The 22,688-nt window shown below is 41.4% G+C and overlaps 1 protein-coding gene across 4 annotated transcripts in view; it reads right to left on the reverse strand.

Annotated features, from left to right (window-relative positions):
* Positions 1 to 22,128, reverse strand: part of ARMC10 (armadillo repeat containing 10) — a 37,273-nt gene extending 15,145 nt beyond the window's left edge. For 3 of the 4 annotated variants that reach the window (XM_048836423.2, XM_048836422.2, XM_048836424.2), the window contains exons 1-6: positions 21,716 to 22,128; positions 18,910 to 19,055; positions 14,727 to 14,861; positions 13,007 to 13,183; positions 5,851 to 5,922; positions 2,807 to 2,995 (exon numbers count right to left, since the gene is read on the reverse strand). In XM_048836423.2, the coding sequence (XP_048692380.1) occupies positions 2,807 to 2,995; positions 5,851 to 5,922; positions 13,007 to 13,183; positions 14,727 to 14,861; positions 18,910 to 19,055; positions 21,716 to 21,950 (954 nt within the window). In that variant the 5' untranslated portion in view covers positions 21,951 to 22,128. Of the gene's footprint in view, positions 1 to 328; positions 2,996 to 5,850; positions 5,923 to 13,006; positions 13,184 to 14,726; positions 14,862 to 18,909; positions 19,056 to 21,715 lie in introns of those variants that run through there. The other variant, XM_048836421.2, reaches the window with a different exon arrangement.
* Between the last annotated feature and the right edge of the window lie 560 nt (positions 22,129 to 22,688).

Consider the following 22,688-nt stretch of genomic DNA (forward strand, 5'->3'; position numbering starts at 1 on the left):
TCAAGCAAGGTATTTGTGCTGTCAGTTCCAAACCTCCATGCTGTGTGGTTTTGGGGACATTACATAAATCTGCCCTCCCACCACACCAGAGCTATTGAAATAGATGTTTCCCTAACAACCAATACAAGGCTTGCCTATACCCCACCTCATTTCCTGCCCCCTCTGCAGCCACAACCCTTATACCTGCTCTCCCTGAAGTCCTTGGTTTTTCAGTTCCTCCCCATCCAATACAACAAAACTTTTGGCTAAACTCCCTGCTGACCATTCTGCTGTGTTCAAATTAAACCTCCCCATAAAATAACGTAAGAGCAACTTGTAGCAAGCAAGATGAATTATTAAATCTTTATTACACAGGTGTACAAAGGTTTGGACTGGAACCACCAGTTGGGGGTAGTTCACCAGGGCCATGGCAGTGGCACGTTCTGATGACTGAAGCAAACGTGAAGTGGATGCATAGAAACCCCATCACATTTTTTTCTTTTTTGGTGCATGCTCCCTGCAATCCTTCCAGACTACACATCTACACAAGTGAAAAGGTGAACATGTTTCTAAATACCACTCTCAATTCGGGTCCCTCAAAGATTTAGTGGGTGTTATGCACTACCTTGGGTAAGACTCAAAAGAGACTATTTTGATTTGCATCACATCAATAATTCAGGTACTAGCTCTGTGCAAAAAACAAAAACACACCAAAAAACCCATCTAAAATTTTTGAAAAATAGCTGTTTTCAGGGCCTATATCGCTATATCCCCTAGCTCAAATGGCCCCACATTTGGGTTACTAACCCTACTTTGTAGTCTTCTGGGGCACACCAGATTTCAGAGGAATCTGACTAAGCATGTCAATTTTAGAAGACTTAGAAAGTTTGACCTTTTAACAAATGTGACATAACCTTAAGTACAATGGTGCTCCTGCCCCACTATACGACAGTCCCTGCCCCGAAGAGCTCACAGACTAATTGAAATGGTGGATGTGTGCAGTTTGTGCATACGTTAGGACACACTGACAGAGTTGTGGCGTGTAGGGAGATTAAGATGCACTGGCAGTTTAGGGGTGCCACACTTCCCTCATCCCCATATAACTCCCTCCCCTCTATTCCACTGCCCCTGAATACCTCTCCCCTCCCAGGAAGCATTCACATGTCTACTTCTTCCCCCCTGCCCCCATCCGAAGATAACGATTATATTCCCCCCCCACCAAAAAAAAAAAAACCTCAACAACCTGCCACCCATGACTCAGAAATTGTAACAATCTCTTATTTGTCTTAGGTGGGAGCTTGTGATTTACTTATCCTTGGCTATGTTAATTGAAGGAGGAGTGCACAGCCATCAATCTCAATGAGGTCTGTGAGTTATCCAGTCATTAGTACCTCTCAGTTTAACAGAATATGGCAGCAAAAGCAATTATTTGGGGGTGGGGGTCTGTAACTCAGGAACCCCTTGGTCAAATGACTCCAAGTTAGGGTCACTAACACTACTCTGTGCCCCCATGAGCACAGCAAATTTCAAAGCCATTCAAATAACCTTTCTGATTTTAGATCACTTACAATAATTGAGCTATAAAGCATATAAAATGGCAGAAACATTTTTCTGTATTGGTTGCATTTGCACTGTAAATATACATTCTTAAATACCACTCATTTTGGCTTCCCCTAAGACTTAGTGGGTGCCATGCACTAGCTTGTGTAAAACTCAGACTATTTTGACCCACATCAACAGTTTGAGCCCTAGCTCTGTGCAAAAAACCAAAAATACCACTTTGAAAAATGCTAACTTTTTCTGGGGCTTATATCTCCACATCAATAACCCTGCCCTTCATCGCCCAAGGCACACCAAATTTCAGAGGAATCCAACTAAGCATGTTGATTTTAAAGAATTTAGAAAGGCTGACCTTTAAACAAAAGTCGAGATGCAACCTTAACTATAGTGACATAACTGTGCCACTATAATTCTTTGCTCAAGGATTTTTAGTGGCTTAGTTTCAGTACAAGATGTTTTCTACTATATGTTCTACATTCAAAGTGCCTGCATTTGTTTTTTGAGTTGATAAACTTTGCAATAAGAGGGTAATATAATGCTTATAAACTACTTGTTAAATTTGTTTCTAGTTCCTTCAAAATATGTTTATATAATTTGACTAATCTCATTATGCTTTCATCCAAGTAATAATGTGGAGATTTTACTTAATAGATGTTCCAGTATTTCCCTGCAAGTGTATAGTAAAATTAATAGAATTACATTGCTAAAATTTAAATGGCCTAACCTTTCTTAAAGTGACAAATTCACTGCTCAAAATCTATTACACATTACAGCCTAGAGTGAATGTTTACAGCTGCATAAGTGAAAATGCTGTTTGCAAAATTAACAGGTCACTTTAAGGTTCACTTTTTTAAAAGTTGAGCTTACTGTTTCATAACTTACTGTAAATTTGAAATGAAAATATTTCCATGCCCCAAAGTGCCTTTCCTCTATCATGTACACACACTAGTTTTGTGCTGTCAGGAGACTGTCAGTACTAAACAGACCATTGTTTTACATTACTCTGAAAGAGAATCTCTAACAGACTGTGTATTAAATGCATTGTAAGCTGTCTTGCTTACAGTAATGTAATTGTGCTCAGCAAAATAAGAGTGGTGGGTTAAACTTCACTCTTTCATGAAAGGAAATTCATTTTAGCATTGAATATAAACACTTTCTATTACTGTAATTTACCAGAGTATCTGGTCTTAGTATCTCCTCTTAATTGTGTTATTATTTTGGCAACTTGTTCTTTCACTTCTGTATCATGGTGATGCAATAAACATACCAATTTCTTAGCATATTGGGTAGAATGCCCACAGAGCAGAGAAAAAATTGAATCTTCACTGTATTGATCCTGGGTAATGATGCCCTCTTCATTTTTCATATTCTCATTCAAATTTGCAGCAAACGTCAGGGCTCTAAGCAGAATATCTTTGTTTATGCAGTTGTCAAAAAGTGAAAGCAATGATGGTGCCTATGACATTAAATACATAAAAGTAATGCTTAATCATCAATTGAGAAGTAAATGTGTGAAAAATTCCTGATGTAGCCCCCCCAAACAGCAATGATTTCTTTAAAAATAAATAAATAAATACAATAAATATTGATCCACACACCAGACAGCTTCTAACTAAAACTCACTAAAATAGAAACCTTACGTCTATATACAGCTACCATGTGCTATGAAAGCATGTCAAAGACTTGCAAGGACTGCACATTTTTCCTTTTGGAAAAGATTGGCTTGTGTTTTGCAACCTGACATATGCTTTGTACTCTGAATCTTTATAATGTGGTTGTCTGGAAAATTCCCATTTTCATTTATAAGAGCTGGAATACTGTTTTCATTCTGAATGGTATTTCAGTTGCCTTGAACAGTGACTGAATGTTTGTCAAGTATTTAGAAAGTGTTTTAAAGTGCAGACAGGATAAAGATACTATTTTGGTATACTAAAGACTGACCTTGGCTACTTAAATATTGGTTCAGGTAAAAGTCAGGGGCAAGACTAAATACAGTTAACTTTTTAAATTTAGGTTTTCAAAAACTTAAGCCTTAGCATGTAATCACAACTACATACTACTATCCTAATTTGCAGGACTATCAAAAAGGTACTGGATTGACAATTCTGCACTGAAGTGTGCTTATCAACAGATCTGACACAGAATGGGCAGTGGCAATGCCAGTTTCTCCATCCTGCCCCTGCCAATGAGATGTCATCTAGACATTGAGGCTCTGATCCTACAAACATGCACATTGAGTTCAGTGGGACTACTTACACGCTTAAAGTTAGGCACATGTGTCTTTGGAGGATCACAGGAACAGCCCTTGAATCCACAGGCGCTGACCCCATGGGTACTCCAAAATGGTGGGTGCTGAGCACCCACTGGTAGCTCCCCTATCAGCACCTTTCCCTCCCCCCAGCGCCTTGCATCCAATAGCGGCCCTGCCAATCAGTGCCCTGCTGATCAGTGATCAGGGATAGGTCAGAACAGGGCAGGAAGAGGTGGAGCAGGAAGAGGCAGGGGCCTTGGGGGAAGGGGTGGAAAGGGGGGTGGGACCTGGAGCAGAGGTGGGGAGGAGCACCCCCTGGCACATTAGAAAGTCAGCATCTATAAACTTCCACTGTGACTGTCACCAAGGTTGCTGATTTATGGAGCATGTCCACTGGGACTGGACTGAGATGGATAAATTCATTTCACATACATTATACTGATGTTCTTAAGTGGACAGTCAGCTTAATTTTTTTAAAAATTCTTACTTATGTTGTTAAGAATGCTTTAGATTATTTAAACTGATTATTTGAAAAGTCAAGCGTGCTTTACACTTATTTGACCTTTTCATTTTGGATTAAAAAGAACAGTAATTTTCTCTGAGGTTCTAAGGTATTAGGATCATGTTACAACATTTGGGAGGCAAACACTGAATACAAATATTTATTTGTTGGAAGGAGGTAAACATTGTTTTTAATGAATGGAAACATTTTTATTGGTCTCAGGTTTTATACAAGCTTGTTTATACATCTACTTCTTTTTGGCTCATATTTGACCTTACGATGCCCCTTGAAAAAACTGCAGTCCATAGTCAGATGAAGTGGAAGTTCATCGAGAACAAAAGTCCACTTTTTTTTTTTTTTTTTTACTTTGACCTGGAGCTGTGGTAAGACATGGTATCTGTAGGGCAGCAGACTGGCTATTTGTGCCTGCAACTCCCACAAAGGGGTTTTAAAATAGGAGTACTGAAACCAAATATTGTGATGTCTGATTTTGTTTTGAGAAGCTCATTTGAGAGTAAAAAACAGTACAGCTAAAAGGCAACTTGAAGTGGTTTACATTTCATTTGTTACCATATCGACATTCTTTTGCATATAGCTGAAATGGATGCAACAACCTGCATACTGAGGGCACCAACAGGTGCTGGAAGGAAAAGTACTTCATGTATTAAAGACCTTGGGACAGTGCCCCCATGCCCCGACCAGCTCCGTCCACCCACCTGGTGCTCCTGCAGGAGTGCTGGGTGGGCAGAACAGGGCAAGGCCCCGCGCCCTGGCCTCATTTCCCTGGCAGGAGCGCCAGGAGGAGGGCGGGGATGCGGAGGGGACTGCAGGTGGAAGGGGTGGGAAGGGGCCCCCACTTGCTCTGGCCCAGGGCCCCACAAATCCATAAACCGCCTTTGCCTTGGGAGCTGCATTGGGAGTGGTACTGTGTTCATAAAGATGTCTTATCAAAACAGTACATCTGTGGATAGAGATGTTTTGTGTATACTGCATTTTCTACTTTCTCAGCTGAAAAAGTTATGACAGCTGAGACAACAGTTGTTGAGAAAGTGAGGATAATTTGCAACATTGGATGCATTTGAAATGATTTGCAGCACATCCTCAGGCTATATGTTCCCTTTGGAGATGAATATAGGTGAAAAGTGACAATTGGGTATGTTATTTTGTGTCTCATGTATAAGCAGCAACCAATGCCCTTGTTTGGTGGGAAGGGATGGAGAGAAAGGACTTCTGCAAACTGCCACTATCATTCTGCATTATATACAGGAAGCATGATCAACAGTGGCCATATAGTGAACATGTTAACCATGCATTTGGGTGAATCTTCATATGTGAACGTGATATCTCTGATATAGCACAACCTGGGAGAGGCTTAGCATGCTTTCAGCTACCGTTCTTGATTTCAGCCTGCTTTGGCTATGTAAAGTAAAATTCTAACATTAAATGTACAGCTATCTAAGAATCATACAATTTGAAGTGTAGATTTAATAAGAGCATCATGAACTTTTGTACTAAAATGTTCACCACTGACGCAGTTTGAAAATGGCAGAAGTCTTACTTGAACACTGAAAAGATGTCTTGTCATGGCTGGGTTTGCAGATAAGTTCACAAGTACTTTCAGAACTTGAATCTGAAATGAGGAACATAATAGTTCACATGGAAAAACTCTTAAAATAAGGGGAGGGGAATCTTAATACTCACTGTCTCCTTCACCCATGCCTTCCCTCCTCCCCGCAGCTTTGCATGAAACGGTCTCCCTACTAGAATTTGCCACATTATTACCCTCTAGTTCCACATAAAGATTAACTTCTTCAGTGATGTCCACAAGAAAAGAGCCACCTCCCACCCACCGCTAAGCTTCTCAGTGTGTCCTTGCTTTCTCTACATCTGAAAGCTCTTTGGTACCAGGACTGTCTTCATTTACTGCTTTTGAACAGAGAGAAGCAAATTGTCAGCCTTTAACAATTAATTCATTGTAGCTAAAGCAACTGACGAGGAAAAATACTGCAGGAGCAAATTCTATGCTTATTTACACTGGTGTCAATCTGTAGTAACTCCAGTGTGCTCTCTCTACTGAGTTCAGTAGAGCTACTCTGGTTTTTACACAATGAAACAGAGGAGAACTTGGCCTTTCATCTCTAAGGGCTTGATCCTCCACTCACTGAAATCAGTGATGTAGCTTCCATTGATTTTAGTAGTGCAGGATTATGCATTAAATGAATCTACTGTTTAGTAAACCAGCTGTGATGCTGTCTAACGGGTTACTAGCTCTCTGATGCTGTCTGACTGGTTCAGATTAGAGCAATAAGGCAATTGACTGGTGTCTTTATATCAAAGAAATGCTAAGAGATCATAGTGTGTTCAAGCCAGTTCACTTATTAGAACAGAACAAAGGCGGATGTTATCATATTACATTTACATGGCATATGTCCCGGTAATTACATTTACTCTAAATTCATGAAAATTAGTGTAATGTTAATGGCATTGTCTTCACTTAGCAGTCAACAGGTTTATAGATATCTCATTACATACATCATGTATTACTGTGATGGGACAAGGCCAGATGGCTATAGTAAAGTAATGTGAGACAGGGATTTGTTTAGCCTGTGCAAATATATCTGTTACCAGGTTAAACAAATGGCAGCTGCTCCAGGTCAATTAAGAAACCTGGAGCCAATTAAGATCTTTCCAGAAGGAAGGGAGGACAGCTAGGTTGATTGGGACACCTGAAGCCAATCAGGGGTTGGCTGAAACTAGTTAAAAGCCTCCCAGTTAATCAGGTGGGTGTGCATGTCAGGAGCTGTAGGAAGAAGTTGTGCTGTTGGAGAGACTGAGCAAATACAAACCATATCAGGCACAAGGAAGGAGGCCCTGAGGTAAGGGTGAAGTGGATCTTGAGGAGGAGAAGGAGGGCGGGGGGGGGGGGGGGGGGCTATTGTGGGGAAGTGGCCCAGGGAATTGTATGTGTCCAGTTTCTTAAAAAGTCAGCTACCAGAGCTGATACTATTAGGGTCCCTGGGCTGGAGCCCAGAGTAGAAGGCAGGCCTGGGCTCCCCTGCTTTGCCCCCGATTAATCACTGAGACTGGGAGACAGCAGAGACTGTGCAAGGGAGGGTAGCTTCTTCGCACCTCCCTTGTTGGCTTATGATGCAAATGGCTCAATAGGCTGTGACCCTTGCCTCTAGAGAGAGAAGGGCTACGTGGAGGGTCACAGTGAGCCTCCGAGGCTACCAAAATCCACCAGGAAACGCAAGACCCACTGAGACAAGGACAGAACTATGTCACAATTAACTTGTACTTATTTAGTTGTAGATCAAACGGATGTATTAGCTTTTAGATATGAGTTCATTTAATATGTAAAACTCCCTGATAATTTATGAAAGATTGTCTGGATGGCTGTAACTAAATGCATTATCTTCAAATTGTCCATTAAATGGGTCTGAAGCCTCAAAACTGTAAATGAAGAAACATTAACTTCAGAACACGGGTCTCAATGTTCAACAATGGAAAATTCACAGACGTTTGTATGTAGTCAACAAAGCAAGAGCCCATGCTGTGCTGAGAACGCTTGCCAGACTCTTTTCAACTATAAGAAGGGACCCTGGGAGCGATTCTCCATCTCTGGACTGATGAATTCTGACAGGGTGGAATTCTGAGCAATTGGACAGAGGTCCCCAAAGCCATTTTGGGCAACCCTGAGAAACTTGGAGAACTAGCAGATACTACAGCTCTGCTATCAACTGGACTACAAATGTATTTTACCTGCTTTAACCTCTCAATAACTCATTTTTTTCTTAGCTAATAAATTTTTAGTTTATTAGAGAAATTGACTACAGCATTGTCTTTGGTCAGATCAAGATTATCCACTGACCAGGGGTAAGTGACTGGCCTCTTGGGGTTGGGAGTATCCTAATGTGTAGTGAATCGTGGTTTTAATAATCTATCATCATAAAGTCCAGTTTGTCTGGGTGGCAAAGAAGGGCTGGAGAACTTAAGGAGACTGTCTGTGGCTCCATGGCAAGACTAATACAGTGTACGTTTGCTACTTGCTTGAAGAAATCTACTTCTTGGATATACCACCAGTTTGGCATGTCTGCCCTGAGACTGGCACTCTCAGCTATAAGCCATACCAGACACTGACACCAGCCTTGCACAGGACAAGTGTTAAATATAGGACTGCAGCTATCTTAGTATTTTAAAATTGCAACCATGCGAATTGGGCTTTTGGGGGGAGGGGAGTAACTCCAACTTCTGTTTACAATTGAAGTAGACAATGAGCAGATAAAGAATGGAATGCAACAAAAGCCAGTGACTAAGTGATGTTCAGCACATATCTCCTAATTCCGTATTTTAAAATTCTCTCAAACTCCCTGAAAGGCAGCTAAGACAGGAATCAATACGCTTTGTAGAAGAAATGCATTTTCAGGAGGTCTTAGGATGTACTTACTCATCTGTGTTTCTCTACCCTTCAGTACAGTTCTGAACTGCCCTTCAGTTAATGCTGAAGTGAGCATAACAAATAATTCCCAGCTTAAAACTTTTTCTTCAGTAATATGTATTTACAGTCTTGTTACAATGTTGTAGTATTAAAAAACAAAACTAAATAGGTGTCTGGAAATGCCAAATAAGGTTTAACTGTGATCTTTTCTCCTTTCCCATCACATAACTAGGCTTTGCAGAAATTATTTTTGTTTTAAATAATTCTGAGAGATAATATTCATGTTTGTTTTTAATTTTATTTTTATTAATTAAATTGTGAAATTATGATGGGTGGCAGACCATAATTAAGGTTAAGATTTAGTCATGGGTATTTTAGTAAAAGTTATGGACAGGTCACAGGCAATAAACAAAAGTTATTAACCCATGACCTATCCATGACTTGTACTATAAATACCCCTGACTAAATCTTAGGTGCTTGGGGTAGGGAGGTGGGGGTGTGTGGCTTGGGGCGCTGCTGCTCCGGCGGCCGAGCAGCAGCCAGTGTGGCTGGCCCTGAGGCTGCTCAAGGAGTGGCTGGTGCGGCAGGCCTTGGGGCCACCCCAGCTGCTTGGGCAGCCCTGGGGTCAGCCGCACCAGCAACTGCAGAAGTCACGGAGGTCCCAGGAAGTCACAGAATCCGTGACTTCCATGGAAGACTTGCAGCCTTAACATTTTTCATTAATTATTAAGATTCAAAAAGTTAAAGCTTCATAATTGTTAACACATTGTCAACATCACGTCAAAATATACAAAATAAATATCCTTAGGCAAAGTAAAAAAAAAAAAATGCTGCTTGAGAATTTATCTAGAAATTTCAAGTATCACTGATGAAAATATTTTTGCATCAGTTTGTGTACGTACAGTAAAAAAAAAAAAATCTACCTTTAATGACATTTCCCGATTAAAATATAATCCTTCCAAGTCCATGAATATGATTTATGTGGAAATATAAACGTGACTATTTTACAATCTGGTTTTTGTGTATTTTTGGGGGAAGATGCAGATGCGCTACATTTCTTAAGGTGCAGTATCTGAGCTATTAACAGGAGCTATACAGGAAAGGATTGAGAGTTATTACATCAGTGATACACTTTGGGCTGACTAGCTTATTATGGAATGGTGGATTTGAGAGTCCTTGGTATTACGAGAAGGGGGTTCATGAAATCCCCAGAATTTGGGATGAAAGATCTAAATTCATGAAATTAGAGACGTGTGTACCTGCAGTGAGGTGCTGTGCAACATTTCACTAAGCCAACATCTACAGTAACACTCCAAGGAGTGTCACAGATACAAATAAAACAGGCTATTTTAGGAAGGTTTAGTTTTTAAACTTAGTGAACTCTGATTATATGGGGCGACAGAGCTAAAACAATTTAAGATTCTTGCTGTGTGCTGGATAAGTGAACAAGGAAATCTGACTGGTGCCCAACGGGTTACTGGGAGTGAAATCACAGAGGCGAGAGATTTGGAAAGCCTGTTTGTTGAAATATATTTAATCCAGTGATTTACAGTAAGCACCATAATTGGAGACACGGCAGCAACTCCCTTTAGCCTTTGCAGAGCACTTGACAGTAGCTTCTGCATCAAAGGACCCTACCTTCAAAGTCAGCTGTTGCCTTGATAAAGACAAGGGATGTCAGATATTTAGGGCCAAATCCTACTTGCCTTACATATGCAAGTAGTCTCTCTGGGAGACTACTTGCAATGAATAAAGCAAACTGGATTTGTGTTAGCCATAACTACAGATTATTTGAATACTGCATTTTCAACTCTGATTGAATGCATAATGAGCACATCTCTAGCCTTTTATTTCTGAGGCTAATATTCTTGAATTGCCATCTTGTAGCACTGACATGTCACTTTTAAGCATGTACTACTACATTAAGGGCCAAATGTGATTGTCTAACTCATGTAAGTAAGCCTGATCAATCAATGAAACTATTTATATAAGAAGAGTGAGCAAGATTTAAATGCTGGTGTGAGTGGATGTACAGATGGCAATAGAATTGCTCCAACTTAGATTAGCTCTGAATTTTGTCCCTAATGGACGAGTGTGACCCAGGAACCTCATAATGCCAACTGGCAGAGGGCATAAGGCATGCACAGAGTTTTTTTTTTACCAGGATCTGCTGGATCAGATATATGCATAATTCACTAAAGGGTGTCAGGTGAGGTTTATACCAAGAGTAAGATCCTAGAGCCCTCTGGTCATCATAATCACTGCAAAATGTATGTATGGATAATATTTAAGTAGTAACATCTGTACAGAAAATTGTCCTTAAAGCAGATGACATGTTTTGGACAGGTTCCTTTCAGGCAGGAGGTAACAGACAGATCTCTGTCTGGCCATGAGTATACTGGGCATTATATGTCTCAATGGATGCCTGTTTGCATACTGAGCCAAATGACAATCAAAACATTGCAAAATCTTCAAGAGGAAATTTGTAGTAAGAGATAAATGAGAATGGATTTTTGGGGTATATCTGGGGATGCAAAGGCATACCCTGAATCCTTCAACTGAGGAGGCAAACAGTGTTTGTCTTATAAATGGACAGTCAGCCAAGGCTGGCTGTAAAATACTGGAAGGATTTTAGGTGAGCATTGCTCTATGACATGAAAATGTTGAGTTAAGTCTAGGTTCTGGAGTGCATGTTATGATTTTATATGTAAACATTTATTTCCAATACTTTTACTTACTTTCACTTGAACTGTTTTTATTATACTTTGTTCAATAAACTTACTTGTTTTCAATATAAACATATCTACATGCCGCATGTGAAGCAGAGTAGTGATCTGAATGAAACTAGTAAGCTGGGATGTACTGCTTTTTTGGAAGCAGTGAACCTGGGAATACTGCAAGTGTTTAGTGGAACAAGGGCTGGACACTCGAGGGGAATACTCAGAGGGCTCAGAAGTTGGAGAGTGCCCATCACTAACCTGTAGAGAGACCGTGAGGCTTGCATAAGCCTAGAAGGGGAGTATTTGTGTTGCCCATGGCTTATGGATTTGGGGATACAGCAGACACAGACAAGGCTTCCTCATGCTAAGGGCAGTTGGTAGCGAGGTGCCTCATAACCCTGGGTACCCCCAGGAAGCATCATAAGGAGAAGAAAAGATTCCCATTATTTCTGATAGTAATTTACAAATATACAATTTTCCTTTTTTCAAATACCACTAAGAAGCGGTACATGTGCACATAGGTCTTCTATTAGTAGTGGGACTCTAACAAAAATTCAGATGATCCTATATTCCTAGTAATTATGGTCACAGACATACCCAACATAAGGAGTCTTCTGTAAGTCAAAGGGCAAATTTCAGCTCTCAGATCCACAAGATGGCTGTTGACTGTGATGACCTATTCTCCCTGCATATACAACTTCCAGGAGAGCCATATTATAAACAGATGTTAGATAAAGAACATTCATTAAGATCACCATGTGATTCTGAGAGCAAACCCTTGCTCGCTATCCCCAGAGATTCATGCAACAGTGGAACCCTCCACATGCAGATCTCCTTTTGCCCTGTGCTGAAGTGGTGGTGGTGGTCTCCTACCTCCATGGCACTATTTACTTACTGGGATCCTACAGGCCAGAGGCAGAAAAGAGCTGAATGGAACTTTATTTCCCACAGCAGCACCAGAGATTAGCTAGGAAAGGTAATAAAGCTTGTGGTGTTGTATATTCCATGCTCTCCCCATCTCTGTACAGGGGCAACCCCCTTTATAATGGGATCCATGTGGCAGTTGAAACTGAGAGGCACTGGTAGCATGACTCCATGTTCCCTGACAGGTCAGACAGTGGAAGGGGGTGGTGGGGTTTCTAGAGCCAGTGCAAAGGCAGAGGACTACTATGTGGATGGCTCTGGTCTCCTAAAGCATCCAACAATACAGGGGCAAAAACAAGGCTTCATCTCCAGAGATGGGGAATACCTCACCATGGGAATGATTTGGGGTGAGAAACTCTGCAAGAAGATTCTTGTGAAGGACTCTTCCCTCCTGCGGGAATTTCCACGGAGAGGACAGTTGGGCAATGTTTGCAAATCCTTTACATGTTCTCCACTAGTTATAGCTACTGAATTGTAAAATTAATTTTCTTTAAATAAAATCAATCAATCACACACCACAGAGTACCTTAGAAACTGATGGTTTAAATAAAGAAAGCAAATCTAAACTAGAAGACATGTCAGTCAAAGTTAAATACCTTGGTATCTGGTTATGATAGTACAATAAACAGTACCTGTGTCCTTTTGTTTCCTTCTGAAAGCAAATGAAGCAAGCACGGAATTGCATCTGTCATCATATGGTGGTAGTCATTGGTAACAGACATGTTTGTTAATAATCTAAGTTCAGCTAGCTGCAGATCAGAGTTCAAAGGTGATAACTCAATCTCCTTACAGACTTGTAAAATGTATACCTTAAAGAACAAAAAAAGAAATGGTTAAATGTACAAATGTGGTTCCAGAGAGGATGGTTCTAGACTATTCTCAGTGGTGGAAGAGGACAGGACAAGGAGTAATGGTCTCAAGTTGCAGTGGGGGAGGTTTAGGTTGGATATTAGGAAAAACTTTTTCACTAGGAGGGTGGTGAAACACTGGAATGCGTTGCCTAGGGAGGTGGTGGAATCTCCTTCCTTAGAAGTTTTTAAAGTCAGGCTTGACAAAGCCCTGGCTTGGATGATTTAATTGGGGATGGGTCCTGCTTTTGAGCAGGGGGTTGGACTAGATGACCTCCTGAGGTCCCTTCCATCCCTGATATTCTATGATTCTACAATTTGTTGTTCCAGCCAAAGAAGTTCAGTTAACATCCCAGTGTCAGTAGTCACAATGGCTCAAAATCATGATTCCCAGCAGCAAGGGGATAAATAAAACTATGTATAATCAGTCTCATCTTTGATCAAGAACACATAAGTAAGAAACTAGCAGCTAAATAAGCTACCTTAAATTTTAGCAGAAACTATCAATTTGAATTTTTTGTAAAGACTAGTTTTTTTAAAAAAAAAAAAAATCAGTTTTCTGATAGAGCTACTTTAAACAATATGTTCTGATTTAAACAAAAAAAAAAAAAAACCTGCTCTACATAAATTTAAAAGGGCCTTTTGGACAGGCCCAAAGTAATAACACTGAATGGCTCTGTCAGACTAGGCATTATATTCCCATCCCATAGTATCTGAACACACCCCCTACGCCAGCATTTTAAAAACTGGAACTGAAATGTCTCTTCCTTCACTTCAAGAAATAGGCACTTGGAATTGAATTGCTTATAGGGTTTTGTGTATTTGTATATGTGATAAATTTATGGAGGCAAAGCTAGGCAGAAGAAATGAGTTTTGCATTTAGTTGCAAAAGTGGTTAGTTACAAGAGATAAGAATGACCATGTAGCAACAGATTCCATAGTTCAGATCCAGCTCCTGAGAAAATCCTCCATCTCCACTTACTGATCAATAGTTTCTATTTACAATGGAACATAGCTTTTGTAAGGGCTCACCGTTGTAGAGGGATAGGTTTGAATATTAGGAAAATGTGAGTCTGAAATCGACCTTATCCCTTTACATTTGTATTATTTAAAAAGCAGAACCATCTGAGAATGGATTTTATAATATATATTTGAGATTGAATTTAGAATAATAATCCTGACTCCATCTGATATCTTTTTCCTCTCTTGAATATTGGTATCAAGTTAATTTTCTTTCTGGTCCTCTGGAATCAGCCTGGTTCTCTAAAATGCTTTAGAACTAATTGCTAGTGGTTCAATAAATTTGTTAGCTATTTCTCTTGGCCTTAGGGTTTAAAGATCATTTGGATCTGCTGATTTGTATATATTCATGTTCTCCAAAATGTTGCTGTAAGATCCTTTTAATCAACATCTATATTGAAAGGTCTTTATTGCTTCCTAGCTGTCCATACTTCATTCTGTTGTTCAATTTTGCCTCAGTTATGGTGCCTTTTAGTACACTTACCTTTATCTCTTCTTGATTTTTAACATTCATACTCAAGTTATTAAGTGTGTTTAGTGCTTTTTCTTTAACTTTGGGAATGGAATTTGAGAGCATCTTTCCAATAACAGAAAGGCCATCCAAATTTCGAATTATATCCTAAAAGATAAAACAGATAAATATTTAAGATATTACTGTTAATCTTAAACCAAATGAGAGTTCTGCCGGAGTAAAGCCTTCAGGATCTGGTCTCTGATATTTAAGCAGAGAATATCAGCAGTTTAATATTTTCTTTACATACCAGCCTATACAAAATAAATATGCACAACATTCATTGTGAAACTTTTATGCCAATTTATAGTATGTACCTTGTTTATCACCAAATTTTTTCATAGATAAAATGAGAACAAATAGGACAGATACACGTTTCTGCAGGGTCACTCCTAAGATTCTCAAATCTTGTAAAAACTATCCGAATTAAGAAAGCTTTGCTCACTTCTCGAGATAGAAAGAAGCATCAGTTATGTTTTTGTTTAATCCAACTTAAACAATTACTGTGTTTTTCATTTAGTGTAGTAAAATATGCCATCAACAGGCCATATTTTGGCTTTGGTTACACTACTTTCATTGAAATCAGTGGGAGCCCTACTTAAACATTTGAGGCTAGAATATGGCCTAATATCTTAAAAGAGCAAAATATCTTTATTATTCAAGCCCTCTGTGTCAGAATTCCCCTTCGAATTCAGTAGGATTTCAGCAGGAATTCAGCATGCAGGTTTGCAGAACCAGGTTGAAAATTAGTTAACAGGTTCTAAAATTTAGCTTATTTTCCTTTAAATTTACAAAAGTTCAAATGCTCTTAAAAATATATTACTCCTCCTGCCAAAACCCTACTTCCCCCTCCCCAAAACTGAACTCAACACAATTGTTTTAATTCTCCTTATGAAAAATCTCAGAACTTCATGACACCCCAGTCACCTTAGTAGGGGTCTGGGGGGAAAGAATAAAGATTTTTTTTAGTAAGAAATAATATTTTTAGTTTCTCATTAGAGGCCAGAGAATAATTGAGAAACTATGGTTACAACTGTGAGAAATACCTCAACAAGAGAAGTGTGGAAGCTTGAAAATTAACCCTTTATGCTTTCCTGTACCCATGTATCTCCCAAAGAAATTTGTCATATTGACAGGTTTCAGAGGAACAGCCGTGTTAGTCTGTATTCGCAAAAAGAAAAGGAGTACTTGTGGCACCTTAGAGACTAACCAATTTATTTGAGCATGAGCTTTCGTGAGCTACAGCTCACTTCATCAGATGTTTACCGTAGAAACTGCAGCAGACTTTATATACACACAGAGAATATGAAACAATACCTCCTCCCACCCCACTGTCCTGCTGGTAATAGCTTATCTAAAGTGATCAACAGGTGGGCCATTTCCAGCACAAATCCAGGTTTTCTCACTCTCCACCCCCCCACACAAATTCACTCTCCTGCTGGTGCTAGCCCATCCAAAGTGACAACTCTTTACATAATCAAGTCGGGCTATTTCCTGCATAGATCCAGGTTTTCTCACTTCCCCCCCACCCCCATACACACACAAACTCACTCTCCTGCTGGTAATAGCTCATCTAAACTGACCACTCTCCAAGTTTAAATCCAAGTTAAACCAGAACATCTGGGGGGGGGGGGGGTAGGAAAAAACAAGAGGAAACAGGCTACCTTGCATAATGACTTAGCCACTCCCAGTCTCTATTTAAGCCTAAATTAATAGTATCCAATTTGCAAATGAATTCCAATTCAGCAGTTTCTCGCTGGAGTCTGGATTTGAAGTTTTTTTGTTTTAAGATAGCGACCTTCATGTCTGTGATTGCGTGACCAGAGAGATTGAAGTGTTCTCCGACTGGTTTATGAATGTTATAATTCTTGACATCTGATTTGTGTCCATTTATTCTTTTACGTAGAGACTGTCCAGTTTGACCAATGTACATGGCAGAGGGGCATTGCTGGCACATGATGGCATATATCACATTGGTGGATGTGCAGGTGAACGAGCCTCTGATAGTGTGGCTGATGTTATTAGGCCCTGTGATGGTGTCCCCTGAATAGATATGTGGGCACAATTGGCAACGGGCTTTGTTGCAAGGATAAGTTCCTGGGTTAGTGGTTCTATTGTGTGGTATGTGGTTGTTGGTGAGTATTTGCTTCAGGTTGCGGGGCTGTCTGTCTGTAGGCAAGGACTGGCCTGTCTCCCAAGACTTGTGAGAGTGTTGGGTCATCCTTTAGGATAGGTTGTAGATCCTTAATAATGCGTTGGAGGGGTTTTAGTTGGGGGCTGAAGGTGACCGCAAGTGGCGTTCTGTTATTTTCTTTGTTAGGCCTGTCCTGTAGTAGGTAACTTCTGGGAACTCTTCTGGCTCTATCAATCTGTTTCTTTACTTCTGCAGGTGGGTATTGTAGTTGTAAGAAAGCTTGACAGAGATCTTGTAGGTGTTTGTCTCTGTCTGAGGGGTTGGAGCAAATGCGGTTGTATCGCAGAGCTTGGCTGTAGACGATGGATCGTGTGGTGTGGTCAGGGTGAAAGCTGGAGGCATGCAGGTAGGAACAGCGGTCAGTAGGTTTCCGGTATAGGGTGGTGTTTATGTGGCCATTGTTTATTAGCACTGTAGTGTCCAGGAAGTGGATCTCTTGTGTGGACTGGACCAGGCTGAGGTTGGTGGTGGGATGGAAATTGTTGAAATCATGGTGGAATTCCTCAAGGGCTTCTTTTCCATGGGTCCAGATGAGGAAGATGTCATCAATATAGCGCAAGTAGAGTAGGGGCTTTAGGGGACGAGAGCTGAGGAAGCGTTGTTCTAAATCAGCCATAAAAATGTTGGCATACTGTGGGGCCATGCGGGTACCCATAGCAGTGCCGCTGATCTGAAGGTATACATTGTCCCCAAATGTGAAATAGTTATGGGTAAGGACAAAGTCACAAAGTTCAGCCACCAGGTTAGCCGTGACATTATCGGGGATAGTGTTCTTGACGGCTTGTAGTCCATCTTTGTGTGGAATGTTGGTGTAGAGGGCTTCTACATCCATAGTAGCCAGGATGGTGTTATCAGGAAGATCACCGATGGATTGAAGTTTCCTCAGGAAGTCAGTGGTGTCTCGAAGGTAGCTGGGAGTGCTGGTAGCGTAGGGCCTGAGGAGGGAGTCTACATAGCCAGACAATCCTGCTGTCAGGGTGCCAATGCCTGAGATGATGGGGCGCCCAGGATTTCCAGGTTTATGGATCTTGGGTAGTAGATAGAATATCCCAGGTCGGGGTTCCAGGGGTGTGTCTGTGCGGATTTGATCTTGTGCTTTTTCAGGAAGTTTCTTGAGCAAATGCTGTAGTTGCTTTTGGTAACTCTCAGTGGGATCCTAGGGTAATGGCTTGTAGAAACTCGTGTTGGAGAGCTGCCGAGCAGCCTCTTGTTCATATTCCGACCTATTCATGATGACAACAGCACCTCCTTTGTCAGCCTTTTTGATCACTTTAGATAAGCTATTACCAGCAGGACAGTGGGGTGGGAGGAGGTATTGTTTCATATTCTCTGTGTGTATATAAAGTCTGCTGCAGTTTCCACGGTAAACATCTGATGAAGTGAGCTGTAGCTCACGAAAGCTCATGCTCAAATAAATTGGTTAGTCTCTAAGGTGCCACAAGTACTCCTTTTCTTTTTGTCATATTGAATTCCCAGTCCAAGGAATACCCGATAGCAGAGGGGTTAGACATAGCAAATTTCAGGCCTGATAATGGAAGTTGCAGATGCTCAGCACCTCTCAAATCAAACTCTTCAGTTGACACTACAAAACTGTTAGTGATAATGTCCACATAAAATAGCACTTTGAAAATATGAAGCTCTGTACCAACATTAGTTATGCTCATAACAGCCCAGTAAAGTAGTTATTCTTCTATCCATTGTAATAATGGGGAAATTAAGGCAGAGAGATTAAATGACTGAAACGAGGCCCAGATCCACAAAATTAAGTGCCTAACTCCCTTTTAAATGCATGGGAGTTAGGCACCTAAATACCTTTGAGGATCTGGGTGACAGTCACTAAATTAGCATGAGAACACACAAGTTTCTAGATCTATCTCATGCTTACTCCTCAGCAAAATGCAGTCTCATTTTCTATACTGGCTCACTTTGAAATATAATTGCTTTCTTTAGAACATGACTTACTTGATTTACAGAGAAGGCAGCACTGTTGCTCAGAGTGACCAAGGCTTGTTCTTGAATTAATGGATCATCTGTGGACTCAAGCAAATGAATAAGCTTCTGTAGATGATTGGCGTCCAAGTTACTGGGTGATTTGGGAAGATCGGTGTCTGCCAAGGTTTAAAAATTTTAAAAAAAATTCAAATCAACTTTGAATCATTTCACTGAACCAAAGCACATAACACCTTTTACAGAGCTGTGTTATACCCACATACTTATGGGGAGCATGTCAGTTGTAGTCCCAGGATTCACTGATCCACCTATGATATTATGGCAGAGCCACTACAGTTAAGGCTGGGTTCTATTTTGCATTTAAAACAGGATTTCAATACACATATTTTTAAAAGAATGCATCTGCCCCAATTTTTCAGCATATAATCTGAGTAAAGCCTGGTGGGGTGAGTGGTTTTTTTTTTTTTGGTTTTTTTTTAGGTTTTAAGTAAATTAAGTAGTTTCTGATTTCTAGCCAAAAAATTATTTAAAAAAAAAGCTTACTTTCTGAGTTGCATGACTTTGAGCCCCTCTAGTTTCAAAACTACAAAAGTGTAGAAAGTATAAAAAAATTGTAAGAATGTGGGGTTATGTAATGATTTTGCTAATTAACAAAGAAATAATTCTATTAGCCCTATTCATCATAACTGGATCCTTATTCATTGCAGTTATCCAATGGAGATTTTTTTTAAAAAAATGTCTGCTACTTCCATTTCTGACATAGAATGTGACAAATTTTTTTGGACAATTTAGGAGGAGAGTAGAAATTTGACTTATCTCCAGTCATATTCCTCCCAGAATTGGGGGACTAACAGGGTGAATGAAGAATATGCTAGTCCAGGGACATCTGAGCTGAGCTGAACATCTTTGACAAAGAAACAGCTGCTGTGTTAAGGTTACTGGTCTTCATGAAGACACTCAGCCAACTGAAGAGCTCTGCTCCTAAGTCAGCTAACCATAAGAGTGTCATACAGTACCTGGTCTTCATGAAAGCAAACGCTACTAATGTCAAAGTTCATGATCAGCCAGATCAGGAGTGAAGCTCTTGAGCTGGCTAAATGGTTTTATGAAGACCAGGATCTGCGATAAAGGAAGTGGTAGTCTAATAAATACTACGATTTTGTGAAACTCCCCAGCTTGCCCAGAAGCAGATCCTATTCTTCATGAGATTCTCTCTTGATTTATTAGCATTATTCCTCATTATTGAATCTTTATGCACAATGGTTAGCCATTGAATGTGACAAAGGTTGGGTTTTTTTTAAAAGATCTTGAACAATTCTAAAATTTTCAACCTTAAGTGCATGAAGTTAAGCATTTAACTCCAGATACAGATCCTGATCATGCAATCAGATCTCCATGGAGGATTCCTGTGCATTTGTGGACCTCCATTGACTTGAATGGCTTCACACAAGGTCAGGTGTCTGCCCAAGTAGATTCAGTAGCAGAACCAGGGCTCTAGCCACTTAAAAAAAAAAGACACTGATTTTCAGTACTGAGTATGTACAGATCCTACTGACTTTTGCCAGACTGGTGGCAGTGTAAACTGACAGTCACACACAAAAAAGATTTCACAACAAATACTGCCTTGTTACACTCTCACTAGGTTGCAATTATTCTGAACCCTATTTTCCTACATTTTTACCAATATCAGTTATGCTATCTGCAAATAGTGGCTCATCAGCATCAAACTACAAAAATGGCAAGATAGTTTAGCATTTCAGTTGAGACTGTGACCAAAGTGTAACCTGAAATTCTTATGAAAAACAGAGCTCAGGAACTGAACCACTGCCATCCTGCTGGACAAATCTAGACTCACATTAGAAGTGGCAAAGCATTTTCTACAGGTGTCCAATGCAGTCTCAGTCTGTTTCTTTCACATTATCAATCCCTTAAAAAGACTGTTGTCAGACTGTGAAGATCCAGAAATTGGTTAACTTCTTTATATTATTGGTTTCAAAATCTGTGCATGCATTCTTCCTCTCGCTCATAACAACACATGCTTCAACATTCTTTCATTTGAAACAAAAGTTGAACATAACATAACATCCAAAATTAGTGTTTTTGCAGGCTAACTGTTTTCCTTACTATACCGATCTGTGCTTTTATCAGTTACAAGGCTACACAAATCATTAACAACAAAACAGGGGGCAAGCAAGATACCCAATAAAGCACTTTCAATAAGGCAACTGGTAAGATTCATGATTTCAAGGGAGTCTAGTCAGCTTTTAAAAATCAAACAGACTCTCACTGATGTAAATTTTACATCCATTAGGGCCAGATTTACAAAGGTATTTAGGTGCCTAAAGTTTCAGATAGTAAATCCAGCTCTAATCAAACTGACCTATTCAAGTAGTCTGAAGAAGACTATGAACTAGAAGTGCTTTTTCTGTAAAAATAAATGCTACACTAGGTGAGAAAAGAGATGTAAAGCACGGCTGGATCCCTAACAGAGACTTCGCTAGCTGCATTACTGTCAGGATACCAGGAAATGCTAACATACAATAACCCCAAAGAGTAACAAAATAACCTCACTTTCCTACCCCCACAACTCTCCCCTCTCTTCTTTCATGCCACCTCTGGAAGGTCACATCAGCTAAGGCATCAGGCAGCGTTGTTACAAAGCCTAGATTTTGTCGGCAATACAAATGTTTAAAAACGCCCCTGGTGTGTGAGAGTAACTAAGGGTGTTTTGGACAAAGCCCCCGCCAGTGGGCGGGAGGTCGGGGGGGCACAGCCTGCCTGCAGACAGCCTGCCGGCGTGAGCCCCTCTGCATCTCACCTGAGCGGAGGCTGGAGGGTCCCCGCCAGGCAAGGCTGGACAGCCCGGACACCTGGGGCAGCAAACCGCCCCCGGGGGCCGACCCCGCGCTAGCGGCTCCTTCTGTCCCGGCGGCGGCTCCCGCCCTCCTGCTCCCGGTCAGCCTGTAAACACAGTAACACGCGCCAGCTCCCAGCACCAGCCCCGCCGCCGCCGCCGCCGCCCCAGCTCTCGCCGCCCCCCTGGCCTCGCCCATGCCCCGCTGGTGCTCGGCCTCGCCGAGCGCCCAGGCTGAGGCCGGCCCAAGCGCCCGTTTCACCGCCGCGGGACGCGCCTCAGCCCGGCCTGGCGGAAACGGGACACGTCGTTCCCCGTCCCGCAACTGCGCTGAGGAACCGCTCGGCGGCAAAGCTCCCCTCTGACCTCTGCCCCCCTACGCTGACGTGCTGCCCCCCCCACGGCTCGCGCCGCGGAGGCGGTGACAGGCAGGCGCCCCCGGCGGGCACTCGCCGCCCGTCACGCGCTGCAGCGATCGGCCCACACCCAGCGCGCGGGGTTAGGGGTTTGTGCCCCCCCCTGCAGTCTCTCCCCTTCGGTGCTCCTGCCGGGGAGCGGGGTCAGGGCGCTGGAGCTTCCCGCCGTCCGCGGAGGGGGCACCCCGATTGCCCGGGGCCCCTTGGCTAGTCCGCCACTGCTCACACCCAAAACCTACCGCCTACTGCACAGCCCAGGTGATGGTCCCTCTCCCCAGCCTAATCAGCACACCAGGAAAAGTACCTCAGATGTGGGCATGATCCATTATGTTTAAATGCTAACCAAAACGTCGGCATGATTGGAAACTAAAACCAACCCCCCTCAAAATCTCATGAGGGCAGCTGATTTGATCTAATTTCAAGGCTAGTCATGTGCAGCCCGCCCCCCATCACAGATTATAAATTATTTGGGGCCTGGACCTTCTTTTTATTCTTTTTACACAGCACAATGGGATCCTAAT

Source organism: Caretta caretta, chromosome 1 (assembly GCF_965140235.1).
Source record: "Caretta caretta isolate rCarCar2 chromosome 1, rCarCar1.hap1, whole genome shotgun sequence".
Lineage (NCBI taxonomy): Eukaryota > Metazoa > Chordata > Testudines > Cheloniidae > Caretta > Caretta caretta.